This window comes from Corvus moneduloides, chromosome 8 (assembly GCF_009650955.1).
Source record: "Corvus moneduloides isolate bCorMon1 chromosome 8, bCorMon1.pri, whole genome shotgun sequence".
NCBI classification, from domain to species: domain Eukaryota; kingdom Metazoa; phylum Chordata; class Aves; order Passeriformes; family Corvidae; genus Corvus; species Corvus moneduloides.
In genome coordinates, this window is record NC_045483.1 from 3,268,019 (window position 1) to 3,293,573 (window position 25,555).

The 25,555-nt window shown below is 47.9% G+C and overlaps 1 protein-coding gene across 3 annotated transcripts in view; it reads left to right on the forward strand.

Annotated features, from left to right (window-relative positions):
• CTBP2 (C-terminal binding protein 2) overlaps window positions 1–25,555 on the forward strand; it is a 286,749-nt gene that overhangs the window by 244,346 nt on the left and 16,848 nt on the right. Inside the window, exon 1 of one of the 3 annotated variants that reach the window (XM_032115972.1) lies at window positions 778–2,774. The exons of the other annotated variants lie outside the window; for them this stretch is intronic. Coding sequence (XP_031971863.1) covers window positions 1,094–2,774 — 1,681 coding nt within the window. The 5' untranslated portion in view covers window positions 778–1,093. Of the gene's footprint in view, window positions 1–777; window positions 2,775–25,555 lie in introns of those variants that run through there. 3 annotated transcript variants of the gene reach the window in all.

Here is a 25,555-nt window from a genome sequence, read left to right on the forward strand (position 1 = left end):
TTTTTCCAAAGGAAGCTGGAGATAATGGGCAAAAGTCTACAATTCCTTTTTGCTTTGTTAGGCCAGGCTTAAGATCCTTTGATCCTCCCCTCCTTCTCCATGACCTGTGTTAGGGTCTTAAAATTATACATTCCAGATTACACCTCCACAATTTTCTGTCCTGGGATGATGAAAGGATTTGCGTATTATGGTAATAATATAAAGAATCCTTTTGGAGCCTAGTTAGCGTGGCTAATTTGAAACTACAAAAAAATACCCCAAAAAAGTCATTTCCAACGCAAATTATAATATTCATAAAGTGCTAAACAGATACCTAAGTAATTTCTAATCGCTCTCATATTCTCGAGTATCTTGCACTGGCCTTTTTTCGGCCTGTCTGCTGGCTCCCATTTAATTTGTCCTTAGCTGTGTGCAGTGGATTAGCATTTCATCAGGTTGGATTAAGATTGAGCTGACACTGAAGCTTTCTTTCTTATTTTTCCATGCGCGTGTGCGGGGCCGAGCGGATCCATGCACGTTCCGTTATCCCGCTGCCCATCCCAGCAGCCTCCCCGAGCACGTGAGGGAGGGGGGACAACCGAAACAGATGAAACACGCGTTAAAAAAACGTTAAAAAAACCACAAAATAATTTTTTAAAAACCCCAATATGCCCCGAGGGAAAAATTGCATTGAGGTTGCTGGCTGGGTCAGTGCGTGAGATTTCATCGGGCTAAAATGATGTCACATGGAGCGAGGGCTTTAGTGGTTTTATTTAGCTCCTAATCCCCACACACTGCTCGGCCAGTTGTCCATGTGCGCTCGCCGTCCCCAGCGGCACAGGATAAAGCATCTGGGCTGAGCGCGGCCGCTCTCCTGCGCGGCTGCTCCGCACGGCCAGGGGCAGCCCCTCCGCCGCATGCTCTGCCTGCTAAGGTTACCGACCATTCATAATTCAGGGGGCACTCGGAAACACAAAACCGCCCGCCGGTGGTTTCTGAAGTCCCAGGAGGGCTCAGGCAAAGCACGGTCCGGTTTGGATGCGTGCCGGAGAAGCGCTGAGAAGGCAGGCACCTCCTCTTCTCCGTGTCAGCGGGAGCAAGCGGCCTCGTGGCGATGCCCATCCCCAGCAAGCACCCCAACATCGGCCGCTCGCAGAGCTGGGACGCTGCCGGCTGGTATGAGGGAAACTGGGAGAGCGAGAACGCCTTCGAGTACCAGAGGCCACCGGGCCGGAGGAGCTCCCTGACCTATGGCGGTGAGGGTGGCTGGTACGAGCCGCCGCGGGCAAATGATATCATCTTGCAGGGCGGTGCGGAGCTGAAGCAAGAGGCGTACCCGTACCAGGATGCCACCTTCGCGCCGGGGCCCCTGAGGAAGGGATCTGTCCCCGACTTCGCCTACTGCGACCGGCCGGCGCCCATGGCGGCCCGGGGCTCTCTGCCGCCCCAGGATTACTACAGCGACCCGTCGCTGTCGGCGAGGTCACCCAAGGACCCCCGCTGCTACCGCGAGCACGTGGCGGGCAGGCCGCTGGCGAGCTACGGGGCGCCCGGCAGCCGGCTGTCCTGGGACCAGGACGCAGTGCGCCCACCGGCCCCGCCGGACGCCGCCCGCCTCTACAGGGACCCCAAGCTGGCTCTGGACGGGCAGCGGATGCGTGGCAGAGATGTTTCCCCGGCGTGGTACGGCACGGAGCCCCCCGGCCCCCGGTACGCAGCAGAGCCACCCGCCTTCCCCAGCAGGCCGGGCTACAGCGATGGGGCAGAGCGGGCTCCCGAGGCGGCAGCGGCCAGGCAAGCTGCCCCCACCTGCCTGGTGGTGGATCCCACCACCAGCACTGGCACCAGCTACGGGCCAGGCAGGGAGAGCACCGGCGCTAAGGGTCCCTACGACAGCTACGAGGTGACGGTGGCGACTCCTTCCCACCCGCCGGTGCCCCCCACCTTTCCTGGGCCGGAGGGCAAGAGGAGCTTCGACCCCGAGTTTGTGGCTCTGCTGCGTGCGGAGGGCGTCTCGGAGAGCACCTTCGCTGCCCTGCTGCAGCAGGGCTTCGACTCCCCGAACCTGCTGGCCATGATGGAGGAGAACGACATCAAGTCGGTGGCGCCCAATCTGGGGCAGGCCCGCGTGCTGTCCCGCATCGCCCACAACTACAAGGCAGAGATGCAGCTGCAGAGGCAGGAGCGCAGGAGCGGGGCGCTGCGCCCCAGGACCCGCTCCAACAGCTTCAGCCACCGCAGCGAGCTCCCGGCAGAGTACCGGGTGCCCACCGTGGACGGCCCCGGCGCATCGCAGCACCCGCCGCCGCTGCAGCCGCTGTCCCCGAGAGGCGTCGAGATGCACCGCCGGCCATCCAGCGCCCCGACTCAGCACCTGCTGGAGACCACCACCTACCCAGCCCCCGCGGGGGCTCCTGCGGGGCCGCACTTCCTCCCCGGTTCGGGATACAATACCCCCCTGCCTTGCAGCACGCACTCGCGTCCCGCCTCTGCCTACTCTGCTCCGGTCGGCTTGCCCATGACGGCGGCCAACCCGCACGCCAGCCCCAAGACGGCGTACCCCACCACCTACACCGTGCCCATGGAGCTGATGAAGAGGGAGCGGACAGCGGCGGCGTCACCGGCACCCAGCCCCCACGGCAGCCCCCAGCTCCTCCGCCGGCCGGGAGCACCGGGGGACGGCGGCCTGGCACCCAGCGGACCCGCCTTCCCTGCCCAGCTCTCCCCGTACCCGAAGCTCAGCAGGCGCACGGGGCCCCCCGTCATCGTCTCCACCATGGCATCGCCTGAACCAAGTAATTACTGAAGGGGCTTAGTCCATGCAGTAGTTTAGAACCACCTTGTTGTTGCTTAACTTACCCCTCAAAAAACCCACCGTCAAGTGTCATTGGGGGTTCATGCCTAAATATTAAGACGCTGTCCTACTTAGAAAAGGAGGTGAAGGGGATTTCTGTGCAGGGCTGTGCCGGCCATATGGAGCTAAAGATGCTGGTTCTCGCTCTGTGGTTAAATTCCAAATATTTTATTTGTTTAGCCAACTTCAGTTAAACATGAGCGGTATCTCAGATAATGCTTCCAGGGTTAATCTTGCCGTTCCCGTTGTTCGTAGAGAACAGGAGATTAGACGCTGTGCTGGCTGAGCAATTAGGACTACAAGGTTTGCTGCAGATTGACTTTTTACCGCTGTTATCAGGCACAAATGTGTTCCTCCGAGGAAATGGTTAGCATTGTTTTGACTAAATTCATCAGATAGTTAATGGTGTTATTCGAGAATCGACTTACCTTTGGCCATTACCTAAGGCTTTTCTTCTTATTATTAATTTGCTGTTTTATCAGGCATACAAAATAAACCCCTTCATTTCCTTCTCGAGATGCCTGTAAGTGAAGTGATAGAGCTGTTAAAGTAATAGGGCTGTGCTTAAAACTAAAAGCCTGTCATTAAGCACTGGAACAATAAAAATGAATGGTGGCTCCTAGGCTTCCCTTCCCCTTCTAGAAACGCTCAGGCCTTTGGCTGTTTAGACGAAAAGCTGAACAATCCAAGCCGGCTCTGCTCCTCTGCTTTGGAGATGTATGTTGATGGTAGGTAGCACTCAGAGCCTGACAGAAAATTAACCCCAAAACCACCTGGAAAAGTGTAAGAGAATTCATCGAATGCATTCGTTTGTGGCGTGGAAAGACACCCCTTGAAATGTTTTTGCCGGTAGTGACTCTGTGAGCAGGGAGTTTTCTCCCTGTGCAGCTCAGCTGAACTCCCATGCAAACAATTGCCGAACAATGTGCTGTACCAGCACACACACACAAAGCTTTAATGAGAGGGATACCATTTATAGGCATCGAGACGGTGCCAAGCTGGTGATGCCATTCCAGAGGAATCTAAATAAAGAATGATTTTGTGAGTGGAAATGATAAAGTTGTCAAAATGCAGACACTTGGCACACCCCTTTCCCTGCCATACCATAATTACACAGCTAGGAAGTAAGCGCCGGTCCTTTCACGCTTATGAGTCCTTTATGTAGCTGGTGTAATGTATTGATTTCTAAAAAATGCTTCAGTATTAGGCAGCATGTTCTGTGTTGACATGGATCAGATGCTAAAGTAGTACATCCAGGCAGTATTTTTAAATAAATGCGGCTAAAAAGATGAACTGGCATAATGTGGGGAACACAAATATGTTCATTTATTTGCGCTATGTCTGATTGAGCGGTCGGTGCCGACACAGCGAAAGCTCTGGGCTGAAGGACCTCCAGAGCACAAGGATTGGGAGTAATCTCCTCCACCATGGGAAACAGATCCCTCCTTGCCTGTGTCTTGTTTATTAACTGCAAACCTTGTTCTCTAAAAATCTTTAGATTATCCCTTCCCTCCACCAGAATTACTGGTGCACAGCAAGAAGAAGCCAGCAGCATTTCTGTGCTGTTGAGCTCTTTCTTGCTACTCAACCCCCTTTTTTTTCTTCTTTTGCCTACGACCATCTCATTTGCATGAGGATGACATTTGTTGCTCCAGTAATTTCATCTGATAATGGCCAGCTTGCAAAGCGGATCTGAAAACATATTCCTTAATTATGTGTTGCCAAGCAACGAGAGGGTTTGGCCATAATCACAGAAAGATTATCTTCTCATTGAAGGCCCTGAAAGGTTTAGCTGAAGTAGGACCTGTAAAATTGTCTTCATTTTTATTTATTTCCCCTTTTTCCTTTCCAAATAGCCTGAGAGGTTTTCTTCCTGTTAAACTAAATTTTAAAAGTAGAAGCCGAGGTAGAAGGATACGGATTAAAAATGAAAAAGTGCGGTGGTTTGTAGATGTTTGAGCTTTGTTGAGCAGGAGTGTTCACACTTACCCACGAGGGGATAAGCTGAGGTTAGAAATATGTTAAGATGTTTTAAAGCTTTGAGTGGATGGCAGAAACTTGACTAAATCCAGAGAAATTGTATTTGCCAGCAGGAAGAGCCAGGATTCGTTTTTAGGAGCAATGAGCCTTCTCCTGGCTGTAGCTTTGGCTGTGGATACTCAAGTCACAAGGTGAAAGCAAATTCAGTATTAAACTCTGTCTCCAAATGGCTGCAGATATTTTCTGTTGGTGTAGGTTAATGTCTTCCCAGTCAGCAGAGGTTTATAAAGTGCATGTTACAGCCCAGTCATGTTTTGAAGCTTGTTATATGGATAAGACCTTAAAACAGATAATTCTGGGGTTTTTTTAAGTCTTGTTGAGCTATGCATTGCAGTCTTTCTGCAGTGAGTTTTTCCTAAATATCCCATTTGTCATTTTGTGCTGAGTTTGACACTCTGTGTGCATTCTGCACAGCTGTGTTCACTTTGGAGTTCAGGCAGAGGGCTTGCAGGAGGAAGGTGTCTTCTCCTGCCTGGTATTCCTGATGGTAGAGGCAGGATCCTGGGCAGGGATACAGGCACGTGCCACATGTTTATGGACATGGTCAGATAAGGGAAAACGAGGAATGAGATTTAGTGCTGCAACTGCTTTGCTTTTCATAAAATAATTATTAAGAAGTTAGATAAATTGCCCTTCCTGGGAGTTGCAGGGTTGTGTGAAGAGAAGGTGGTGAATGAGCAGCTTAAACCCTTTGCTGTGCTGGTAAAGTGACGTTTCCAGAGATGAGCTGGCTTCCCATGCCAGGAGCTCTCCTGCCACAGTTCTGGCAAAGCTGCTGCTCTCCGTGTCATTGAGACCTTGTCAGGAATAGCTGACAGGAATGCTCCTGCAGCCATCCACAGGATCACCAGTAGTGAGCACACCAAGTCAACTCAGTGGTGAGCAGGAAGAAAGCCCTGCAAGATCTGAGAGACAAACACATGTCAATAGGAGGGCTGAGCCAGAGCGGGTTTGTGGCCAGCCCCGTGCTGAGCTGGGAGGGAGTGCAGGGAAATAAATAGTCCAGGTCAGCAAAGCTGGTTAGGGCAGGCAGCATCTCACGGTCACTGATCACATTGCTGCAGCTCCACCTCCAAATTTTGCAACTTCGATTTATGATGTTTGCTAGTATTTTTATTAGATTACTTAATTTACTTTTTCTTTTTGATCCAATGTTTTAGTAGTAAAGCAGTTGGCAGATGAGAAGTCTTGTATTTTTGTAGCTAGCCTGGACTTCTCCCAAGCAGGGGCTGGTCCAGATTTCTGTTTCTGATGCTGTATTAGGGAGCTTAAATGGGAAATGGTGATTCATTGCAAATACGTGTCTTGGGTAGTTTTTCAAGCTCTTGTTTACACATGAAGATATGAAAGTGAATTATCACAAAAGGGGAGATGCTTCCCGCAGGGATGAGGAGCAGCGCTGCCCTGTAAAGTCAGGTGGGTATCATCAGGAAGCAAGAGAAAAATTACTTGGCTGTGAGATTTGGTTGAAAGCCTGACCTTTTCATGGGCAGGGAAAGCCAGGCTGAAGGCAGCTGCCCTCCTTGGACAAGTTGTTCTCTCCAGAGTGAAGGGAACTCACCCTCTCTCTTTTATCAGCTTAGAGCGCAGCTAGAAATGCTTTTCACTGTGATTAGCTCAGCTCTGCTTGTGCTCTTTAACACCTCGTTGTGATGCCTTTTATTGGTATTTTCTCCCCTGTGACAGATAAAAACTGCCTTAACCACACGTAATTGCAGGCTGAAACTCTTCACATGGGCAACCCCCACAGAGGAAAGGGCATAGGCAGGAACAAAAGCCTTGATGGCTGTTAAAGGATGGTTAAAAGATCCCATCAAAGATGGTTAAAAGAGCGACATTTGCCCACTCTTTTAAACTATTAATTCTTTTAACCTAATTAAAGCTATATTGCGATAACTTTCTATGAGTGGGGTTTAGCAGGATATTTCCTACACAATATAAATTTCCTGAGCATTTGTTGATGTTGATTTATTCTTTGCCCAGTACAGTGGAGAGCTCAGAAATCGACTTCAGGTTTTCTTGCCTGTGTTTTCTGTACAAACTACAGCACAGAATCACAACGTGTCCATGTAAGGCCGCTCAATTAACAATCTGGGCTGAAACAGCACCAAGGGAAGCTCCGTGCACTGAATAAATCTGATTTAATTTGCACATTGACCTGACAGACCATAGCATGTCCTTGGAGCCATTCCCAGCTAGTGTGTCAGTCCAGGTAAACGCTGCACTGCGCTCATTAACAAAAACGCCAAAAATGGAGTAATGTTTTTAACTGGGATCATAAGTTCCATACAAAAAATACAGTTTGAAATAAGCAGATGGGTCTTTCTCGTGTCTGCTGTCCCAATGGTCGCAGCATCAAGACATTAATGATAAGGGAAGTACCTGGGAAACTCCCAGTGATTTTGGGAATGCCTTTGAAAGGCTCAGAAGGACCAACCTCAGCTGAGCACGTGAGTGGGTGGATCTTAAAATGGAAGGGACCCCAACTGCCCACCTTAGTAGGGTGAGTGGCTGAAGAACAAAATGTGCAAGAGATGTGCTGCTGACTATCTTGATATAACACTGACTATCTTGGCCAATGTGCACGTACAGTTCATTGGTGGCAGAGAATATGCTTTTAAAACACTTATTTGAAGGCTAAAATATGCTTTTTATAATGGTTTTATCAAAAGCAATATAAAGTGTCAAAGTCATTCCAGTTGCAATTCATTGACTTTAGTGCCATGGCAATAAAAATGAATTTGGCCTGTCAAAGGAGAATGTGTTGTCAGATGCACAAGTGTTGTCATCTTCAATTTACACTTTCCTTTCACCCTGTGTCTCTGGTTCTCTAGCATTGTTAGGACTCTCATATTTCCAGATCATTCTCTGACTATATTTACTGACATTTTTTTAGCTTTCTCATAAGTAGTTTCCATAGCTACAAACTTTGTGTTCACAGAGGGGAAAAAAAAAATTTAAAGGTTTCTTCTTATTATTGTATTAAACATTTTTTATATTTCTTCTCCTTGTCATTCTCATATCATCACACTGCAGCCCAGTTTAATGAAAATGCTGCACAACTGAATTGCCTGTTATTTTTAAAAGCAAAGTAGGTGCTGAGCTGAATCCTTGAAAAGCAGGAGACCAACATCATTAAGCCACTGATGTAGAATAGATGTTGCAGACGTAGGACTGGTATTAGTAAGGTTTATAGATGGCAACTGGCAGGCAAGCTTTTGACTTTTACACCTAAATAAAACCTGACGTTAACAGCATTTGGCTTGCTTTTGGTAAAGAAAGGTAATCTTTAATCTCTTTTGTCTGCTGTTGGTAGTGTTTTGTTAAAGATGAAGTGTTACTTCTGGGAGTGGGACGAGCGTGGGTTGTTTTTCCAATATTTAGTTCTGCCTCTCCAGTAGGGAGGTGCTGGGCAGCCATGCCCCAGACAGGGCAGCCTGGGGGAAGGGTTTGGGCAGAGGTGTTGGGCAGCAGTGCTGGGTATCCATGCCCTGGGCAGGGCAGCCCTGGGGAAGGGTTTGGGCAGAGGTGTTGGGCAGCAGTGCTGGGTATCCATGCCCTGGGCAGGGCAGCCCTGGGGAAGGGTTTGGGCAGAGGTGTTGGGCAGCAGTGCTGGGTATCCATGCCCTGGGCAGGGCAGCCTGGGGGAAGGGTTTGGGCAGAGGTGTTGGGCAGCAGTGCTGGGTATCCATGCCCTGGGCAGGGCAGCCCTGGGGGAAGGGTTTGGGCAGAGGTGTTGGGCAGCAGTGCTGGGTATCCATGCCCTGGGCAGGGCAGCCCTGGGGAAGGGTTTGGGCAGAGGTGTTGGGCAGCAGTGCTGGGTATCCATGCCCTGGGCAGGGCAGCCCTGGGGAAGGGTTTGGGCAGAGGTGTTGGGCAGCGGTGCTGGAGCTGCTCTGTTCAGGGAAACAGGAGGCTACAAGTGCCCAGCACCATGTCCAGCGCCTTGCCTTGTGCACCCACAATCCAATTAGCTGCTCCAGAGCAGATGGAGCAGATTAGTGCCCGGCTTTCCTTCCTCGACCCTCTTCCCTGGTGCAGGGGGTGTCCGGCCAACAATCGGCTTAACCGTGGAGTCCCGTGGCACAGCGTGGCACAGGCCCCACCCTGCCCGTGCAGGGCCTCCCGCTGCCCCTCGGCATCCCCCAGCCTGGTGGCTCCACTTCCTTGGTAGTTTGGAAGCCCTTCACCTGAATTTGCCAGGCATACATTCCTTTTTTTGTTTGCAAAGAGTATGTGCAACATGGCCACCAGATGTGTGAGCTGTGCTCCGCTTTGGAACAGCCGCAGTGGGTCAGGGGTGGAGGACTGTGGTCCTTTCCCACCTGCAGCATTCCCTCCTGGAATCTCAGCCAGCAAATGTTGGGTGGCCAAGGGAGATGATGGCCCCTCGCCTCATCTTGTAAATGAAAGCAGTGTCAGGCAAGGAGAGGCTGGGAGAAGTGACACCACAGGACAGTTCCTGCCCTTCCCAAAAGTGTTACAGTCCCTGGGAAAAGGGTGGTTTAGGCTCTGTAATCTGACACATAAGCATGTTGTCACAATAAGAAGGAAACCAGCAGGGCTTATCTGCTGGTGGAGATCCTTGGTAAATACTGGTATGAACAGCCAAGATGGCATTCTCATGTTTTATTTATATATGCAGATATGTATAGACATGAAAATGGGGAGAAAAAAAATCTCAAAAATATAATCAGTGTCTCAGTCATTATCCATTTGGATCAGTGCTTCTTCAGTCTTCATTGTTTGCCAGAAGTGTCTTGTTTTGGTTATCGAGCAATTTATTATTTCCTAGCTTGGCAAGCAAACAAGCAGACGTGATTTTGTTTAGACAACAAACACAGTGATAAGAAATAATTTAGGATATACTTTCCATGAAAAAACGTAGAAAAAGAGGGTCAGAACTGAGGTGTCATGGAAACATTTGGCATGTGTTTTCCAGATGTGAGGGTGGTATCTCCAGGTGGGTTCCCTCCATTCAGGGAGCATCAGGAGGTGTAGGGTGGTGGGATGCCAGAACCTGGCGATACCCCCCTGACTCTCCTGCTGGTCTTCTTAACCTTAACACGTTTCCTGACACTTGTGCTAAACACTGCAAATCCCTGAGCGATTTCAAGCTGCCTCCTACACATTCCCTTACTGACCCTATAGATTATCAGCCTTTTCTTAGGATGGCCCAGTCTCTTATTGGAGTCTGTTATGTGCAGAGTGAAAAAAAACAGGAATGGAGATGTCACATGCATTTGTTTTGTTCTCTTCCCTCTTCTGAGTGCCTTGTTAGAAAGGTTTAAATGAATATTGAAAAAGTACAGTAGTTCATGCAAGTGCATATATTTCGTTTTGTTGATGCAAGGAATCTTGATTAATATTATGAAGGATAAAAGAGAGGATTCAGTGTGGACAGCAGAGAGCTTGTCAGTATCTAGACCATCCTGCTGGGACACTGAAGTCGTCAGGAATGCTGAAATGCATCTTTAGTTATCCCACCTGGCCAGCAGTTCCTGTAATCTCCTACTGAGCTTTCCCTGCCTCTGAATTCTTCCTCATGTCGAGTGGACCTGCATGACAGTGGGAGCTGTTATCCTATCACCTGAAACATTTGGCTTAAGAGTCTTAAATTTCCATTTCATTCTTGTCTGCAGCGAATGTGGTCTTGTTTCATCTGCAGTCAGGGCTAGAAGGTCCCCAGACCAGGATTACTAATAACTAATAACATCAGGGCAATGCCAAACAACCTGTCATGCTCTGCAGTGGAAGTTTTCCCCTCAGGGCTCATTTTTATTCAGCAGGGAAGGTGTTCTCTGTATTTGCTGTTCATCCTGAAAGCCCAGGCTCCCTCGGAGCAGTGTGGCATCTCCCATGCCGTGCTCTGGCCGGAGAGAGAGCCAGGGGATCATCCACCTGGTGTGAGATAAGCAAGATACAGAGATGCATCCCATGAACCAGCAGCCCCATGCTCTGGCTCATCAGTTCTTTTTCACTCCAGTTTTGTGTTTCTGAAGCTTGCATGAAAAAGGCCAACAAAATTATTATTTCTAATTTTTGTAGAATACCGTTCTGGAGGAGCAATTTCCAAAGTAGGGCAGTGAGTCAAGTTCACTTGAAAAATGGTGATTTTGTCATTGATTTCAATAGGAGAAGGATTTTTACTCTCTCGTGCAAAAGGAACCCGCTCTACATCACTGACTTTTATTGCATTTCTTAAAATTAGATCTACAAACCCAGTGGTTTCCTAAGCAGGAGAAGCTGTAGGTTTCATGCATTGGAAGCCTGTGCATTATTAAAAATAATAGGATAGATTTGTCAAATGGATAATGAGTAGGTTTCTTTCTCTGTTTTTCAGTGTTTTAATGAGTGCAGGAAATGTTTGCTATTTATTTGCTTCAGGTTTTACCAAGGAGCTTTGGAGATAATTGTCAAATTTCCAAGTGTGTATCAATATTTCATGAAGCTCTGTTTTCCCTCTGTACATTCACAAGTTGGGTCGTTAGCACTGGGACTGATATTAACAGGCTGAAGTAAGGCATGAAGAGGAATTCCACCAAACACTTGCAAGTTTGAAAACTTCTGAAACAAAATTCTAGTCAGGTCTTCTGGGTAAAATAAATATCGGTGATATTGCTTGGTTTCACATGTTAAATCTGTCAGAGAATTTCTTGTTTGATCTCAGTTTCTGTGGTTTATGGACCTGATCCAGAGAACACCAGGGCTTTGTGTGTGTGTTCTGTGTGTTTGGCCTCACGCCCAGCACTTACCACAAATTGGGGTGTACCTTACAGAGATAGGATATCCATCCACGTCATCCTTTGGAAAAAAGCAAATTCCACCTTTCCTACTACCAGCAAATTAAATTGTGTTGAATTATTAAAGCTCGAATTACTTTTAGACGTGGTACCAGTCAGCACTTATGCTGACTATTTAGTTTGCTGTTGACTATTCAGTTTTGGGTTATTTTTGCATGGTCTTTGAGGTGCAGAACTGGCTGTGTGTTAACAACTTCTGTTCTGCTTTGGACATTTAAAAGAGGTTATGTTTTGCATACAGTTGAATGTTTCCTTTTTCTTAATTTCTGACATTTTTATGTAAAACCATCATATACCTGTTCTCATTCTGTTTAGGCAACTTACCCCAATTTTGGTTTGCTCAGCCTAAAACTCTGGTGTCAGGCTGGCTACTGCTCCTATTCATGATCTAGCCCAACTAGCTCAGTGCGAGGCTCTCAAGACAAAAAATAACTCAGGAAATTAAAATTATTCATAGATACAGACCCATTATGCTCTACTGTAGAGAGGGTGCGAAATTAATTGATAAATTAATGTGGCTTTTTGACCATTCTAAATGGTTGCCATAAGTGCTTCACCAGGCACACCTGAGTGGTAGCTGGGAAAGAGCAAAAACTGAGACTTTAAGCTTGATTGAACTACACGAAGTCTGGAGCGTTAATGTGGAAAATCTGAGCTGGAAGGTGGATGGAAGGAGCATCCAGGGCTTCTGAAACAGAAAAGTGCTTCAGAGTTACAAGTGATCAAAGCAAAAGGGGACCAAGGGTGCTTCTCTTGAGAGGGAAGGATGGACTTCTGCGGGATGTTTGACAGAGGGGTTTGAAGATCCTTGGAACTAGCAGATGTCAGAACTGGCCTGTCCATCAGTATTTTGGGATCATTTTAGGATTTGTGACACTATGGGCTGCAATAAAGCGAAGGAGGTCACTTGTGAACACAAACAGCAGCGTTAATCATGGTTAGCAGTTCAGGAAGAGACAGAGAAATGGCAGTCATGTAATATTGACACAACAGGAGTGTGTGGAGATAATGAATTCAGTCACAGCTCGATATGACAAAGTTCCAGACTGTAAACAGAAATATTTGTCAGAGGGGAGACAGTGCTCAGGGTGAAAAACAGGTGCTTTGCTAAGTAAAAATCACCTTGTAAAGGATTTGCAGCTGTGAGGGGTTTGTAATAGAAATCCAGAGCAGATCCATTTGACTGCCTTGTCCTTCTAGGAGGGAGTTTGGAAAGTTGGAAGTTAATACGTCTTGTAACTTGTGCTTAGCTCTGAAACGGAGCTTTTCTCATGTGGTATTTCTTTTGTGGTAGTAGATGAGCTTTGTCCTGGGAAATGCAGAGGGAAGTCCCATCCTACCATAGCTTTTGGTACAGGAGGGGGACTGCCTGAGCAGAGGCTGGGGACAGCACAGCCACGGTGTTGTGTCCTCAGCAGAGGTGGCACCAGGGAGAGGAGTGGTGCTGAGGAAAGCAAACCTGACCAGTTGTCCCCATCCACGTGCTCTCCTCCTTGTGCAGCCGGCTGAGGCAGGGAGAGAGGGGTTGGATCAGCGGAGAGGGAGACTGGCCTTTCTCAGGGGAGAAGGCAAAATACATCGGCACAGACATGTGGAAAGCAGATCTCTCAGAAGGGCTGGGAGAAGCAGCACTGGCTCCTACAAGGCTTGGTGCTCAGAGGTTCTGCACTGTGCAGTCACGTTGTGCAGGCGGTTCAGCCTACGGGAACTTGCACATGTGAGGGCCAAAGGAGAAGCTCCACTCTTCTCCCAGGGGACAACGAACTGTTCTGCTCCAGGAAGGAAGAGGCATCAGATGCAGTAAAGAAGAGCACTGCTGCTCTAACTCCTCCTGCAAAGCCTCTCGCACTCCTCCCAGAGCCCTCAGGCTCCAGAGCTGCAGCTGGACTCAACAAGACAAGAATTTGCAATGCAATTCCTATCCAGGTTTTGGTGGTTTTTTGGTTTGGTCATTGATTGCCTGTGCCAGGTGCCAGGAGGACACAATTCCTCTATGTGATGCCACTTGGGAGGATCTGGCCTTACTCTGCATAATTTCCTGGGAAATCTCCAATTTCCTTTACTCCCACTCTAGGAAGTTATTAGGCAAACTGAGTTAATATGTCTTTTACCTGTTTGTTTAATCTGCTCATAAGGCACTTAGAGCCCCACGGTTCTTTGAAGAAGCACATACTAAGGGGTGCTGGACAGCCCGGGCTGCACACACTGCTGCCAGCAGGCAGGGCTGGAAACTGCCCCACTGAGACAAAGGGAGCAGCTTTCCTCCAGCACAAACACATCTGGAGAAGTGGGAAAGGAAGGAAGAAGGCAGGAGAGCAGAAGGAAGAGGAAAATACTGGAATCAGTAACTGTAATCCAACCAAAATACTGTGGCAGGACAGAGGGTGCCCTAAAGGTGGCCAGTTTCTAGGAAAGCATTCCATGCTTGGGAAAAATGGTGCTGGTAACAGTCACCAAATGTTTGTGTTCCAAATTTTTTGTACACTTCTCCTCTGAAGCTGGCACAGTTACATGCTTTGTTTGTTTGCCTCTAGCTCCTACCCTTTGTGGAGTTAGAAATACTCTGACTCAAGTCCTTCCAAATACAGCAGTGCCATGCTTGGTAAGTGGGTCATGAGCCCTGAGCAAAGATTTTCAATCAGAATTTGGCAAAATAGCAATTTAAAATTCCTTTCAAAAAAACTCTTGGTTCCAAGGTTTTGCATTAAGGTTAATTTTCTGGTAAACTATGTGTGACCTGTGCTTTGATGCTTTTTATTAAGCCATGTGGAGCTCCTGGGTGTCAGTGTAAGGCAATTTTGGCAATCCCCTGGAGTGATACCCATATTCTCCTGTCAAGTTTGGGATGATTCTCATCTCCTGCCTGGAAGTGGATCATGAGGGTGTGCTCTGAGATCTCTTTTTGGAGCCACACTCTGAAAACTCAGCCTTACTGCTGCCATTGCTCTGTGGTCACCTGTCTGCAGCCCACAGCTCTGCTCCTCAGCCTCCCTCACATCTGAAACTCATGTTTTGTTTCACTGTGTGGCTGGTTTGAAGCAGGAAAACCTGAACCCCCCATGCTCAGTCAGATGGGGGCTCCCATCACCCCGAGGAGCTTGCGCAGCCCTGGGAGGCCACAGCTTCATGTTCAATTACAGTGAGAGCATCTCAAGTGTGCCCCTGGAAACAGTCCATGACCCCTGTTTCTCCTTGGCCAGAGTCCTGTGCTGAGGAGGTGCATCAGCATGTTGGTTTTCTGTTGCAGCCAAGGAGTGTTTTCCTCTGCCTTTGCCTTCCCAGTCTCCCCAGACGTTGTCTCTTCCCCAGGAGCGCTGTTTTGGCACCAGACATTGAATTTCTGTAGCGGGATGTTCAGTTGTCTCAGCACAACAGGTATCAGCTTCTTTCTGATCACAGGTGTCAGGTGCTGGTCAGATTGACAGATCCACATGTGACCAGTGCAGGGAAAAGCTGCAGTTTCTCTGCCTGTTGTTTTCTTCCCTTTTCTGTGCAGCCTCTCTGTCCCTCTGCTGGTTTGAGAGATGTGCACGCTCTGAAATGTCTCTTCTTAGAGAGTTTGTTGTGCTTGGGATCTGGTCTGCTGTTTAAAAAAGCTACACAGCCTTCCTGGTTAGTATTTTCCATCACCAAACAGAGCAGAGGCAGAGAAGACCACCCACCACTGCTGCTGTACTGACAGGGATTCTTGGATGCTATTGAGGATGGGCTGACCGATGCTGTCAGAACGTGCCAGTCCTCTCGTGGACCACGTTGGGTGGTTGCAGCCCACCCTGTGAAATGCAGAGCTGCAATGGGGATGTCCAGGGGAGACAGTGACAGCTCATCACAACTAGGCAGCAGTTCTGTATTTGACATCTTGAGGTCAAAAACTGTCAGTTCCTTATTTTTTACGGTGTCTTAAATCGCCTGGAGAGTGTTTTGAGCTTTGTCAAAATGAATTAATTAAGGCCAAGTCATATTGCTTGTGCTGCTCTGATTCAGCAGCAGGACTGTGCTTGATTTTCAGCTTAATAATTACAAGTGGTTTTGGAGGATCTGAGGGCCTGATAGAGCCCGTTTGTGTTTCCTCCAGAGCTACATGTGCTACAGTTTTTACTTGCTCTTTGCCTTGGCAGTCTGCAGCATTGTTTTCCTCCTCCTTAGGAACACAGCCAATTTTCTAATTAAGGAAATCACTCTGCAGCCATTGTCGCTGTTCATTTGAGTTCTTTGTCCATACCAAAGTTTCCAGCCCCCCAAAAGATTTGAAGTCACTCCTTACTACAGCTGGAGGAGGACAGGAATTTTGGCTCAGGTGAGGCTCTTCCTCTAACTCTGTTAAGAACCAGGCATCAAACACCACTGTGGGCAGCACACTCACTTCATAAGAGCTTCAAATCCACCTCTGGCTATGACAAATACTGCTGAGGTTATTTTTCTATTGGATTCTTACAGAAAAAAAAAAATAGTTGTGAGAAATAAATATCACTTTGTGCTGGGCTTTACTGGTTACTGGGCTTTGAGCCTAAAAGGATTTAAAAGTCATCATGCTCTAAGGGAAAGTTGTAGCAAGAAAGAGGAGGTGGAGGGTTGCTCCAGCCAGCTGTTGTGATTTGGGGAAAGGCTTGTCCTGACTGATGGAAAGGAGACTGGGACTGAGACGGAGAGGCAGCCAGGGCTGGCACAGCTACGCCCAGTGGGATTAGGACCAAATTAGAAACTCAGCTTGCAGGGCTTTATCATTTCCTTTATATTGTGACATTAATAAATGCAAATCTTTATCTTTCAGTTGTTATCCTCCCTTGTATCTTTTGTTAATGAGCATTGTCCCCAGTTCAGGCTGCACTGATAACTGGATGGAGAGGATGGAGACATTCATGTGCTGGGGGTGTGAGGAAAGGATGTGGGCACTTCTCAGTGTCTGTGTGCCAGCTCCTCCTGTCAGCCTGCAGTTGGACAAGAGTCCTGGAGACAATGCCATGTTAATGCAGCACAGTGCTTTTGGTATTTCACAGTGCAGCACAATAACTTTTTTTCTCATTTTGTTTCTGAAGTACGTGAAATTCAGAACATATGCACCGTGTCGGGGCTGCTCTTGCTAGTCAACGCAAAGAAAATGCTCAGATCAGGCCTGGTTGGTCACGCAGAGGGAACTGTTGAACGGAAAGACGGTGGATTTAGATTGAATACTGGGGAGAAGTTCATTACTGTGAGGATGGTGAGGAAGCTGTGGCTGCCCCATCCCTGGAAGTGTTCAAAGCCAGGCTGGACAGGGCTTGGAGCAACCTGGTCTAGGGGAAGGTGTCCCTCAGTGTGCTGGAACTGGATGAACATTAAGGTCCCTTCCAATCCAAGCCATTTTGTGATTCTGTGGCTCTTGCACAATTTGGCTTCACAGTGGAGGCCACGGTGGCCTGGTGCTCAGCTGGGGTTGGGCTCTCCGTCCCAGTTGATGTGCTTTCCATCCCAGATAGGTCCCATATGGAAGGGAGCTCTCTACTAGCCAAAATAAAGACGCTCAGCAATCTGCCAGAGCCGATTAAAGCATATAGTCTGTTACAGGCAGAAAGAAATACAAATTGGGGTAGAGGATACAAAATACATTTGCAAGGCATCTGAGCCTGATGCTAAGACATTCTTTCTCTCAATGTTGTTGTTGCCAATAGCTTCTCTTGTGCTCAGACCAAAACTATTTAGGGTGGAACATTTGCTCCCTACTTTCTAGCAAGCCTGGTCGCAGGAATGAAGAATGGATTCTTTTAGTGGCCGCAGCCGGTTTGAATGATCCCCACACTGAACCCATTGACTCCAGGCACTCCTCATGTGAATCACAAGGAAGTAGCAACTGGGATTTTGTTTTTGTGCCTGACAGGGGCAGAAACAGCGGAGCAGTCACAAGTCGATTGCTCGAACCCGGGCACATGCCAGGGATGTCCCCTGCACACTCTGTACCTCATCCTGGCAGCAGGCAGCGTTCACCAGCTCACTGAAGTCAGGAGGCAGAGGAGGGTGAGATGTGTTGCTGTCTGGGTGTCTGTGCTGCATCCTCACCCACACCTCCTGCAGGGCCCCCAGAGAGCACAACGTGGCTGCACTTGGTGCAGATCCATCATGTTCAGTCAGTGAGAGCTGGAAGAGGAGTTCTTCACTAATTGTGACCCTTGCATTACAAACAAAACAAAAATAGTTATGAAACCCTTCAATGTCAGTTGGCAACACCTTGAGCAAGGCACTGAGATGGATCTGCACCTCTCTCAAGGTCTGGTTCTTCTGAGCAGCAACAAAATAGCTTGTTTTGGTAAACTTGGGGAATAATTTCCACATCCTGTGACAAATCTATGTCTCTTTTTATAGGGGATCTCTGTGTTGGTTTTTAAGCTGAAGGAGAGTCAGTTTAGATTAGATACTGGGAAGAAATTCTTTCCTGTGAAGGTGGTGAGGCCTTGCCCGTAGAAGCTGTGGCTACCCCTGGATCCCTGGCAGTGTCCAAGGCCAGGCTGAACATTGGGGCTTGGAGCAGCCTGGGACAGTGCAAGGTGTCCCTGCCCATGGCAGGGGTGGCACTGGAGGGATTTAAGGTCCCTTCTAACCCAAACCATTCTAGAATTCGGTGATTTTATGTTGAGAGCAACTTCTAACATGTTTCTGCAGAAGAATCTCTTTCCTTTTTGCTTCCAAAGGATGAGGGCTTGAGGGAGACAAATTTTGTCTACTTGCAGAGAGAGGACAGCAGGTCAAGGAAGGCAACTCGTGTTGGGCTGAGAATTACGGAGAGATTTGGGAAGACTCTTGCTAAAAGTAATGCCACCAAATAGAAGGGGGTTTGATGGTAATTAAAAAGCCACCTCTGTATTCTTAAGTATTCTTAGGAAAGTCAGCTGGCCATGTGCTCTGTTTTTTGGGTTTTTTTCCCAATATTGGGTTTTTCTTTGTATTACCAAAGGTATTAATTAAAAGGAATAGATTACACTGAGTACTGTACAATTATCTCTTGGGTATTTGTGGAATGAACGATGAAAACTGTGTGAAATTGTACAGTGCTCATTTAGCTGGGTGTCTTGATGAGCACCATGTCTTACTTCCCCTCTTTGCCACGTCGCCTGAACCTGTTGACTACAGCCAGCAGGGTGGTTTTGTGTCAGTGGCAGCTCTTGGGGGAGCTTTGGGACCCCCTCAGACAGAGGCACAGTGTAGGATTGTCATTGCTGCAGGAGCCGCTGGAGTTTTCTCAACACACTCAGTTTCATTTGGTTTGTTTTGTAATCTGTATGATCTAATCAAGTGTATAAACCTGTAGACAGGGGTGGGATGCATCAGCAACCTTCTTTGCCAACTGCTTTCTGCTGCAAGGCAGGAAATTTTGTCAACTTTCTGAAATTTCTGTGCAAGACTCCTTTCCCTCTCTTCCCCTATCTTATTCCCAACAAAGAAATTAAACCTGATCAGTTCATTTTCCCATACCTCACTTTGGTGGGTTTGTGGCACAATTTTAAGACTAAATAAATTACCTGAGACTCACCATACAGTCTATAACTACAGCTCTTGGGCTGATAGGTGATGGGATTCATTGAACCAATAAAATATAGAAAATGGTTAGAGGAGAAGAGCTTACTGCAGTGATGTTGTTCAGTGTGATTTACAGTTTTATAACTGTAGGCAAATGTAAAATATTTTTCACTATCTTGGGTATACATTATTAGATAAACCTATATCCTGTGCTCACCTACATCAGCACTGTGATGGTGAAGAGACATAAAAATGAAGATATTTTCAGCCCATTAGAGTTAACGTGGTTTCAAGAGCAGTCGGTTTCTCTACAGTTTGGATTTTATTTGTCTCTCAGTGTGCTGAGGAGCCTGCAGGAAATGCCTCTCAGCAGCTGTGGGAGCTGCACTGTAGCAATCCTTGGCATGCACAAGAAAATATGACACCTTAAATATGAACACTGTTGACCAAAACACCAGTTCATGGAAAACGGAGAGAAAATATGGATCGGTGCAGGAATTCTTTGTTGAGCATCCTGAGCTGCCTCCTTTAGCTCTTGTTGCATTGCTGAGGTTGCCCCTGTGAGAAGAGCCATGAAGGGCAAGGACAGGGCAGCTTCAGGAGGTCCTTAAAGCCCCTCGCTGTGACCAAAGGTGTGGTGGACTTTGACGCCTCCTGGGCCACAGCCAGGAGCTGGGACAAGCTGGGGCTCCAGTGCTACAGCCCCTTCCCAAGGGATTGGGAGGGCAGGAAGGCAGGAGACACCCCTGGAGCTCCAGGGTGATGGTCAGACCCCTGTGCGTGGGGGAGAGGTGGGTGTTGGACTGCTGGAGCACAGGAATAGCTCATCATTCTTGGAACTGAAAAATAAGAATCTGCCAGTGTGTTATCTGGATTAATGAAGATGAAATGTGCTGTATGAATACATCGGGAGCGTGATCGTGCCGTTAGCCCTTGGGCTACTCTGGCTCACAAGGAGAAAAGGTTGATTTGTGTTTGTAGATGATTTTGCTTGCTCTGCCAGTGCTCATTTTTGTTTTAGTACGAAAGCCAGGGAGTGTGTATTTCTTTTGCTCAAAGATGGAGCAGATTAGCAAAGATTTTTCTAGATTATCATCGTTTAAATAGCTCTGGTTTAAGATAAATGTTTCAACTACAATTACTTATTAGTGATACTATTTTAAACACTGATGATAAATTAGGGGGGTTATAAGCTCTATTATTCAAGGATCTGTGCAATATTTGGACACTGAACATGGTTTTCCATAAACCAGAAGGTGCTGGCGTGCAGCTGACCTGGCTGAGGGCTGGGGTGGGAGAGGGGGAGATGAAGCAGCTTCGGGCGTAGGATTTACAAAATGATGAGAGTTTAACTTTGCTTTGACTCCAGCCCACCCTGGGCACAGAGGAAAACCCCATGTGGAAACCCTTGGTGGGGTGAGCATCGCTTGTGCTGACAGATGGAAGGTCACAGGGTGAGGGGGCACTTTGGTGTCACAACGTTGGTGACGGTTTTCAGTCAGCGTTGCCCGGTCCCCTGTTTTAATTTAAGATGTGAAATGTGTGGTTGGGGATTATCACTAATCCACAGAATGTTTTAGGGTCAGAGATGAGAAAAAATGTTAGGTATGTTCTCACCCATTCCTAGTGCATGCTGTGCAGCCAGGCCCCAGGAACAGCCTGGCTGGACAAATCTGGAGGGGTTTGCTTCAGCCTCCAGAGCTTTGAGAAAGCTGGAATGGTGAGGTGGGGTGACCAGAGGCACCTCAGCTTCCTCCTGGGTCCTTCCTCAGAGCTTCTGTCCACTGTACCAAAAGAAATCACATCCTCAATGTCATTTGAGAATTTTTGGAAGAGTTTTGGCTGGTTCCAGCCCTGTTTGGGTCCACAGGCTCTTGTCCAGACCTACAGCCCGTGTTTTGCAGCCAGGCAGGAATGTGAGTGGCCAGGAAAAGCCTGATAAAGAGGGAAAATAGAGAATGGGAAAGTTAATAATTGAACTTTTTGCTATCTTTATTCAGCTTGGAAAGCTGAAGCCAGACAAGGTTTGCAGGGGGAGATAATATCTTTTTATTAGAGCAACTTGTATAGTTAGGAAAAACCCCACATGCTTCTGGGACCACATGCTTTTCCTCAGTTCTCCGCAACTGCACATTGCATTAAAAATAAAATTAATTTAATTTTCAAAAGGTTCAGCGGATATTTGAAAGAATTGAATTTAAAAGCAACTTACAAAAAAAAAAAAATCTCATTTGGTTTAATTTGATTTGAACATTTCAAAAAAGATTTAATAGCCCTGAATTACAAAAGACTTTTTTTCTGGCTTGAAGTTTATTCATAGGAACATGACATCTGTGTACCAAAGGGCTGCCCAGGACAGTGGTGGAGTCTCCATCCCTAGAGGGGTTTAAGAGCCATGTGGCACTTGGGGACATGGGTCAGTGGTGGTCTTGGCAGTGCTGGGGGAATGGTTGGACTCTATGATGTTCGAGGTCTTTTCCAACCTAAATGACTCAATGATTCTATGAAGTCAAAATTTCTACATTTAGCCTCATTTTGTGCACCTGAGAATCTTCATACCTATGGTTACGCTCTCATTTCTTCCTGAAATACCTACAAGGCCCCTTTGCACCTTCAGGATGCCCTCAGCACACAGGAGTTACTGATGAGCAGCCAGTGGGGCTCTAAGGAGGTGCAAAGTCAGAAGGGTTAAGAAGGGTGAGTTTTAATATACAGACTTTACTGCTCTGACCACCACTTTTTTTCCCCTCAGTCTAAAAAAAACGTGATTAAATGATAATATTCTAAGATGTGGGAGTTTGTAAATAATCCGTGTATTGTTATTAATCAAGGTAATTTCTCTGTTCCAGGAGATAAGACATGATTATTAATAACATTTCCAGTGAGAGGTTTTGCTTGCTCACCCTGGCCTCATGAAATCTCCAGCCTACAATCCAGTTCTGTGTAGTCTCCTTTTTTCATTTTTGAGTGAGGGTTTTTTAGGTTTGGGTTTTGGGTTTTTTTTTTTTGATAGCCTTCTACATCATCCAGCACACCAATTTAAAATTCCCTCAATCCAGCTTAGTCTCAGCTGTATTAATGCATGGCTCGAGGGCACAGATAGCTAAAAAGGGCTCTATTGTGTGGCATCTCAAAAATCTTTTTCCTGAGAAGTTGGATAAAGAGATTGAGCTTTCTCAGTGGGGGCTTTGAGTTGGTTTTATTTTTCCACAGCTGAGTGAGCAGCCTTGCAGGTGGCTCAGAGAGAAGATGTCAGGCCAGGAGATGCTGCTGGACCCCGTGTCATCCCCCATTCCTGTTGAACTTTCCAGCAGAACCTTCTCCTCTGGGAAGGTGGCTGCAAGCACAGTGTGGGATCCGTCATCATTTTCCTGATGTATCTCGGGAGACAGCTTTACAGCAATATTGAAAATAATCAAATATATTAGTTAGGGAACATGGGTTGAAGCAGGAGTGATTTTCTCTTCAATATTTTTCCTAGGATATCACCACACACAGGGCTCTGTCTTCTTAAGGCACTCATGGTTAGGAAATCCTGCCTGAGGTGCACCCAGTCTTTTTCAATATTAGTTAAACCAGAAAATACTGGGGTTCATGGAATCATTGAATGGTTTGGGTTGGAAGGGACCTTTAAAGGTCATTTAGTGCAACCCCTTGCCATGAGCAGGGATACCTTCAGCCAGGCCAGGTGGCTCTGAGCCCCTGATCACCCTGAGGTGATCAGCCTCCCTCCTTAAACTGTTCCTTGAAGGATACAAGGGGGAGCAGATGGGGTTTGGTGGTCACTGCCAAGCCTGGAGCTTTGTTTGCTCTGTTTTTATGGTTCTGGGCTGCTTTAAGTTCAACAGGAATGTAAAGTGTGCCCTGTTTGTTTTTTTTAAAATGCAACCATGATAAAATCCTATGATAGACCTGTAAAGCTTTAGTTGTAAAAGTAAATCAACTTTAATAGCAAGTAGGTCATAGTTAAGTGCTTTTGAATGTTAGTATTTAGGGGGTTTTTCTCACGTAGTTATAATGCAGTGCTACAGGGAAGTGAGGGTGTTTATCTTAGGGAAATGAGTGGGATTTGCAGGCATTCAGCACCTCCCAGGACCTTCCAGGTTATTCCCCTGCTCACATATTTCACCATCCTTTCTGCACTTAGAGGAATTGGTCTCAAATTCCTCAAAGAGTGATGGGAGAGCACAGAGGAGCTCCGGGTACAAACTGGGATGGAGAAAGAAATGGGTATAAAGAGAAGCAAGAAACTAGGACAAGGAGAAGCAGGAGCCGTGTGAACCTGCTGGGAACATGGCAGTACTTGGGCTTCCTGTCTGTGCTGAGGTTCCTTCACTGGACCTTCGATGTGGAAGAGGGTGGGGATGTGAGAGAGGAGAAAGTTGCCAAAGGTCTGTCGGCCCCGGCTGACACGTTCCCGTTGTGGGCTGAGCAGTGGCTGTCCCGGGCTGCAGGAGGGGTGACCTTGCAGCGGGGTCGCTGAGCAGACGGTTCCAGCTGGGCTTGTGTGCTTGGCCAGCACCCAGCAGCTATTTTAGGAGGTCTTAGGAGGGACGAGGCCTTGGCAGGACCTGTGGGTTTGGAGTGAGCTCTCGGTTCTCCCTGCAGGAGCCAGCAGGCATCAGGCAGGCTGTGGAGGAGCCCCCGGCAGCACACACGGCGTGGCTCACAGGGCTGGGGACAGCCCAGGGACAGCCCAGTGCTCCTGGCGTGGCTCACAGGGCTGGGGACAGCCCAGGGACAGCCCAGTGCTCCTGGCGTGGCTCACAGGGCTGGGGACAGCCCAGGGACAGCCCAGTGCTCCTGGCGTGGCTCACAGGGCTGGGGACAGCCCGGGGACAGCCCAGTGCTCCTGGTGTGGCTCACAGGGCTGGGGACAGCCCGGGGACAGCCCAGTGCTCCTGGCGTGGCTCACAGGGCTCAGGGACAGCCCAGGGACAGCCCAGTGCTCCTGGCGTGGCTCACAGGGCTCAGGGACAGCCCGTGTGCTCCTGGCTGCTTGGCACAGCACTCACTGCTCCTGGCCTTTTATCCCTCTGAATGAAGGCACTGGAGGTGTCCAGGTGGATTTAAAGGATTGGAGCCATCCCTTGCCCCAGGCCAGGGCTTCGGCTGCTCCCTGGCACATCTGCAGCACGTGCAGGAGGAGCTGAGGCAGCGGCCAGCCCTTCTTGGCACTCTGTGCTTGGCCAAAAATTGCTTTGGGAAGACTCCTAAAGTCAAGCTGGGCTCTCACTGAAGGCTCCCACATTGCCCTTATGGAAAAAGCATGAGCTAAAGCCTGGGCTGGATCCTTGGTGGGGTTGTTGTCCCTTCTGGCTGTAAACAAGTGACTTGAGATGACAACAGCTATGGGTGGACATGGAAATGAGGATTTATCTTCCAAAAGGCTCTCCAGGCTCCCACCCCAGCAAAGCAGTTCTGTCTCTCCAGAGACAGAAACTCCTCCAGTGCTGTGTCAACCCTCCTGTGGGATCTAAACCTCCAGCAGATCTCAGGAATGCCAGCAGCAAAGCAGAGATGCTCAGAGGGAGCCCTGTTGCTTAAAAGACTGAGAGCACTTTCTGTCCAGCATAATGGGAAGGACTAATGTCAGTGGTTAACAGCATCATGTAATTCCTACAGGTATCTCCCAACATGGCCTTTTCTTTGTTTTCCACTCAGAATCTCTCACTATCAATGTGCAAATACAAGTTCCAACAGTGCTGGTGGCACACAGACAGCTGGTGGGATTGAATCCTTCCCGCTTCCCAAAACTGGCTCCAAGTGCTTGCTTTGATGCTTTACCTTTTTTTTAATTTGAGGGAATTTCCAGTCTAAACCATGGGGCTGTCAGTGGTCTGTGTGTGAGATAAAGCCAGGTTTGCACCCCACAATGCTGGTGTGTTGTGGACAGCCCTGCTGCTGGTCTGGTGGGGGTCTCAGGCAGCAGAATTCCAGGCTGTCCCCATGCCAGGGCTGTCACTGCCGGTCGACAGGCTCATCTTTAGCCTTGATTTCAGTATCTCGTGTTCCAAAACGTCTTTACAGCCTCTGAATCCCTCAGGGCAATTTGAAGTTTGAGCAGCCTCCTGCCCAGATGGCCGATAGCAGCAGCTCTCCCCTGGCAGCAGCATCCTTCTCCTTGGGTTTATTTAATCTTTTAAATTAAAAAACCAAAAAACCAACCAAAAACCAAAACAATGAAAGCTGTCCATTTCCTGGAGCAGCTCATTCGTTTTCTACTGCTGTAGTTTTGTTTCCACTTGGATGGAAGGGAAAAAATAAATGGATAACGAGGATGGAGAGGGACCCGAAGGAGAGCTGGCACGGGATGTTGTCCCTGGTGCATGATGCCGTATGGCTGGAATGTGTGGCTCAGAGGTGAACGTCCCACCCATGAGAAATAAAG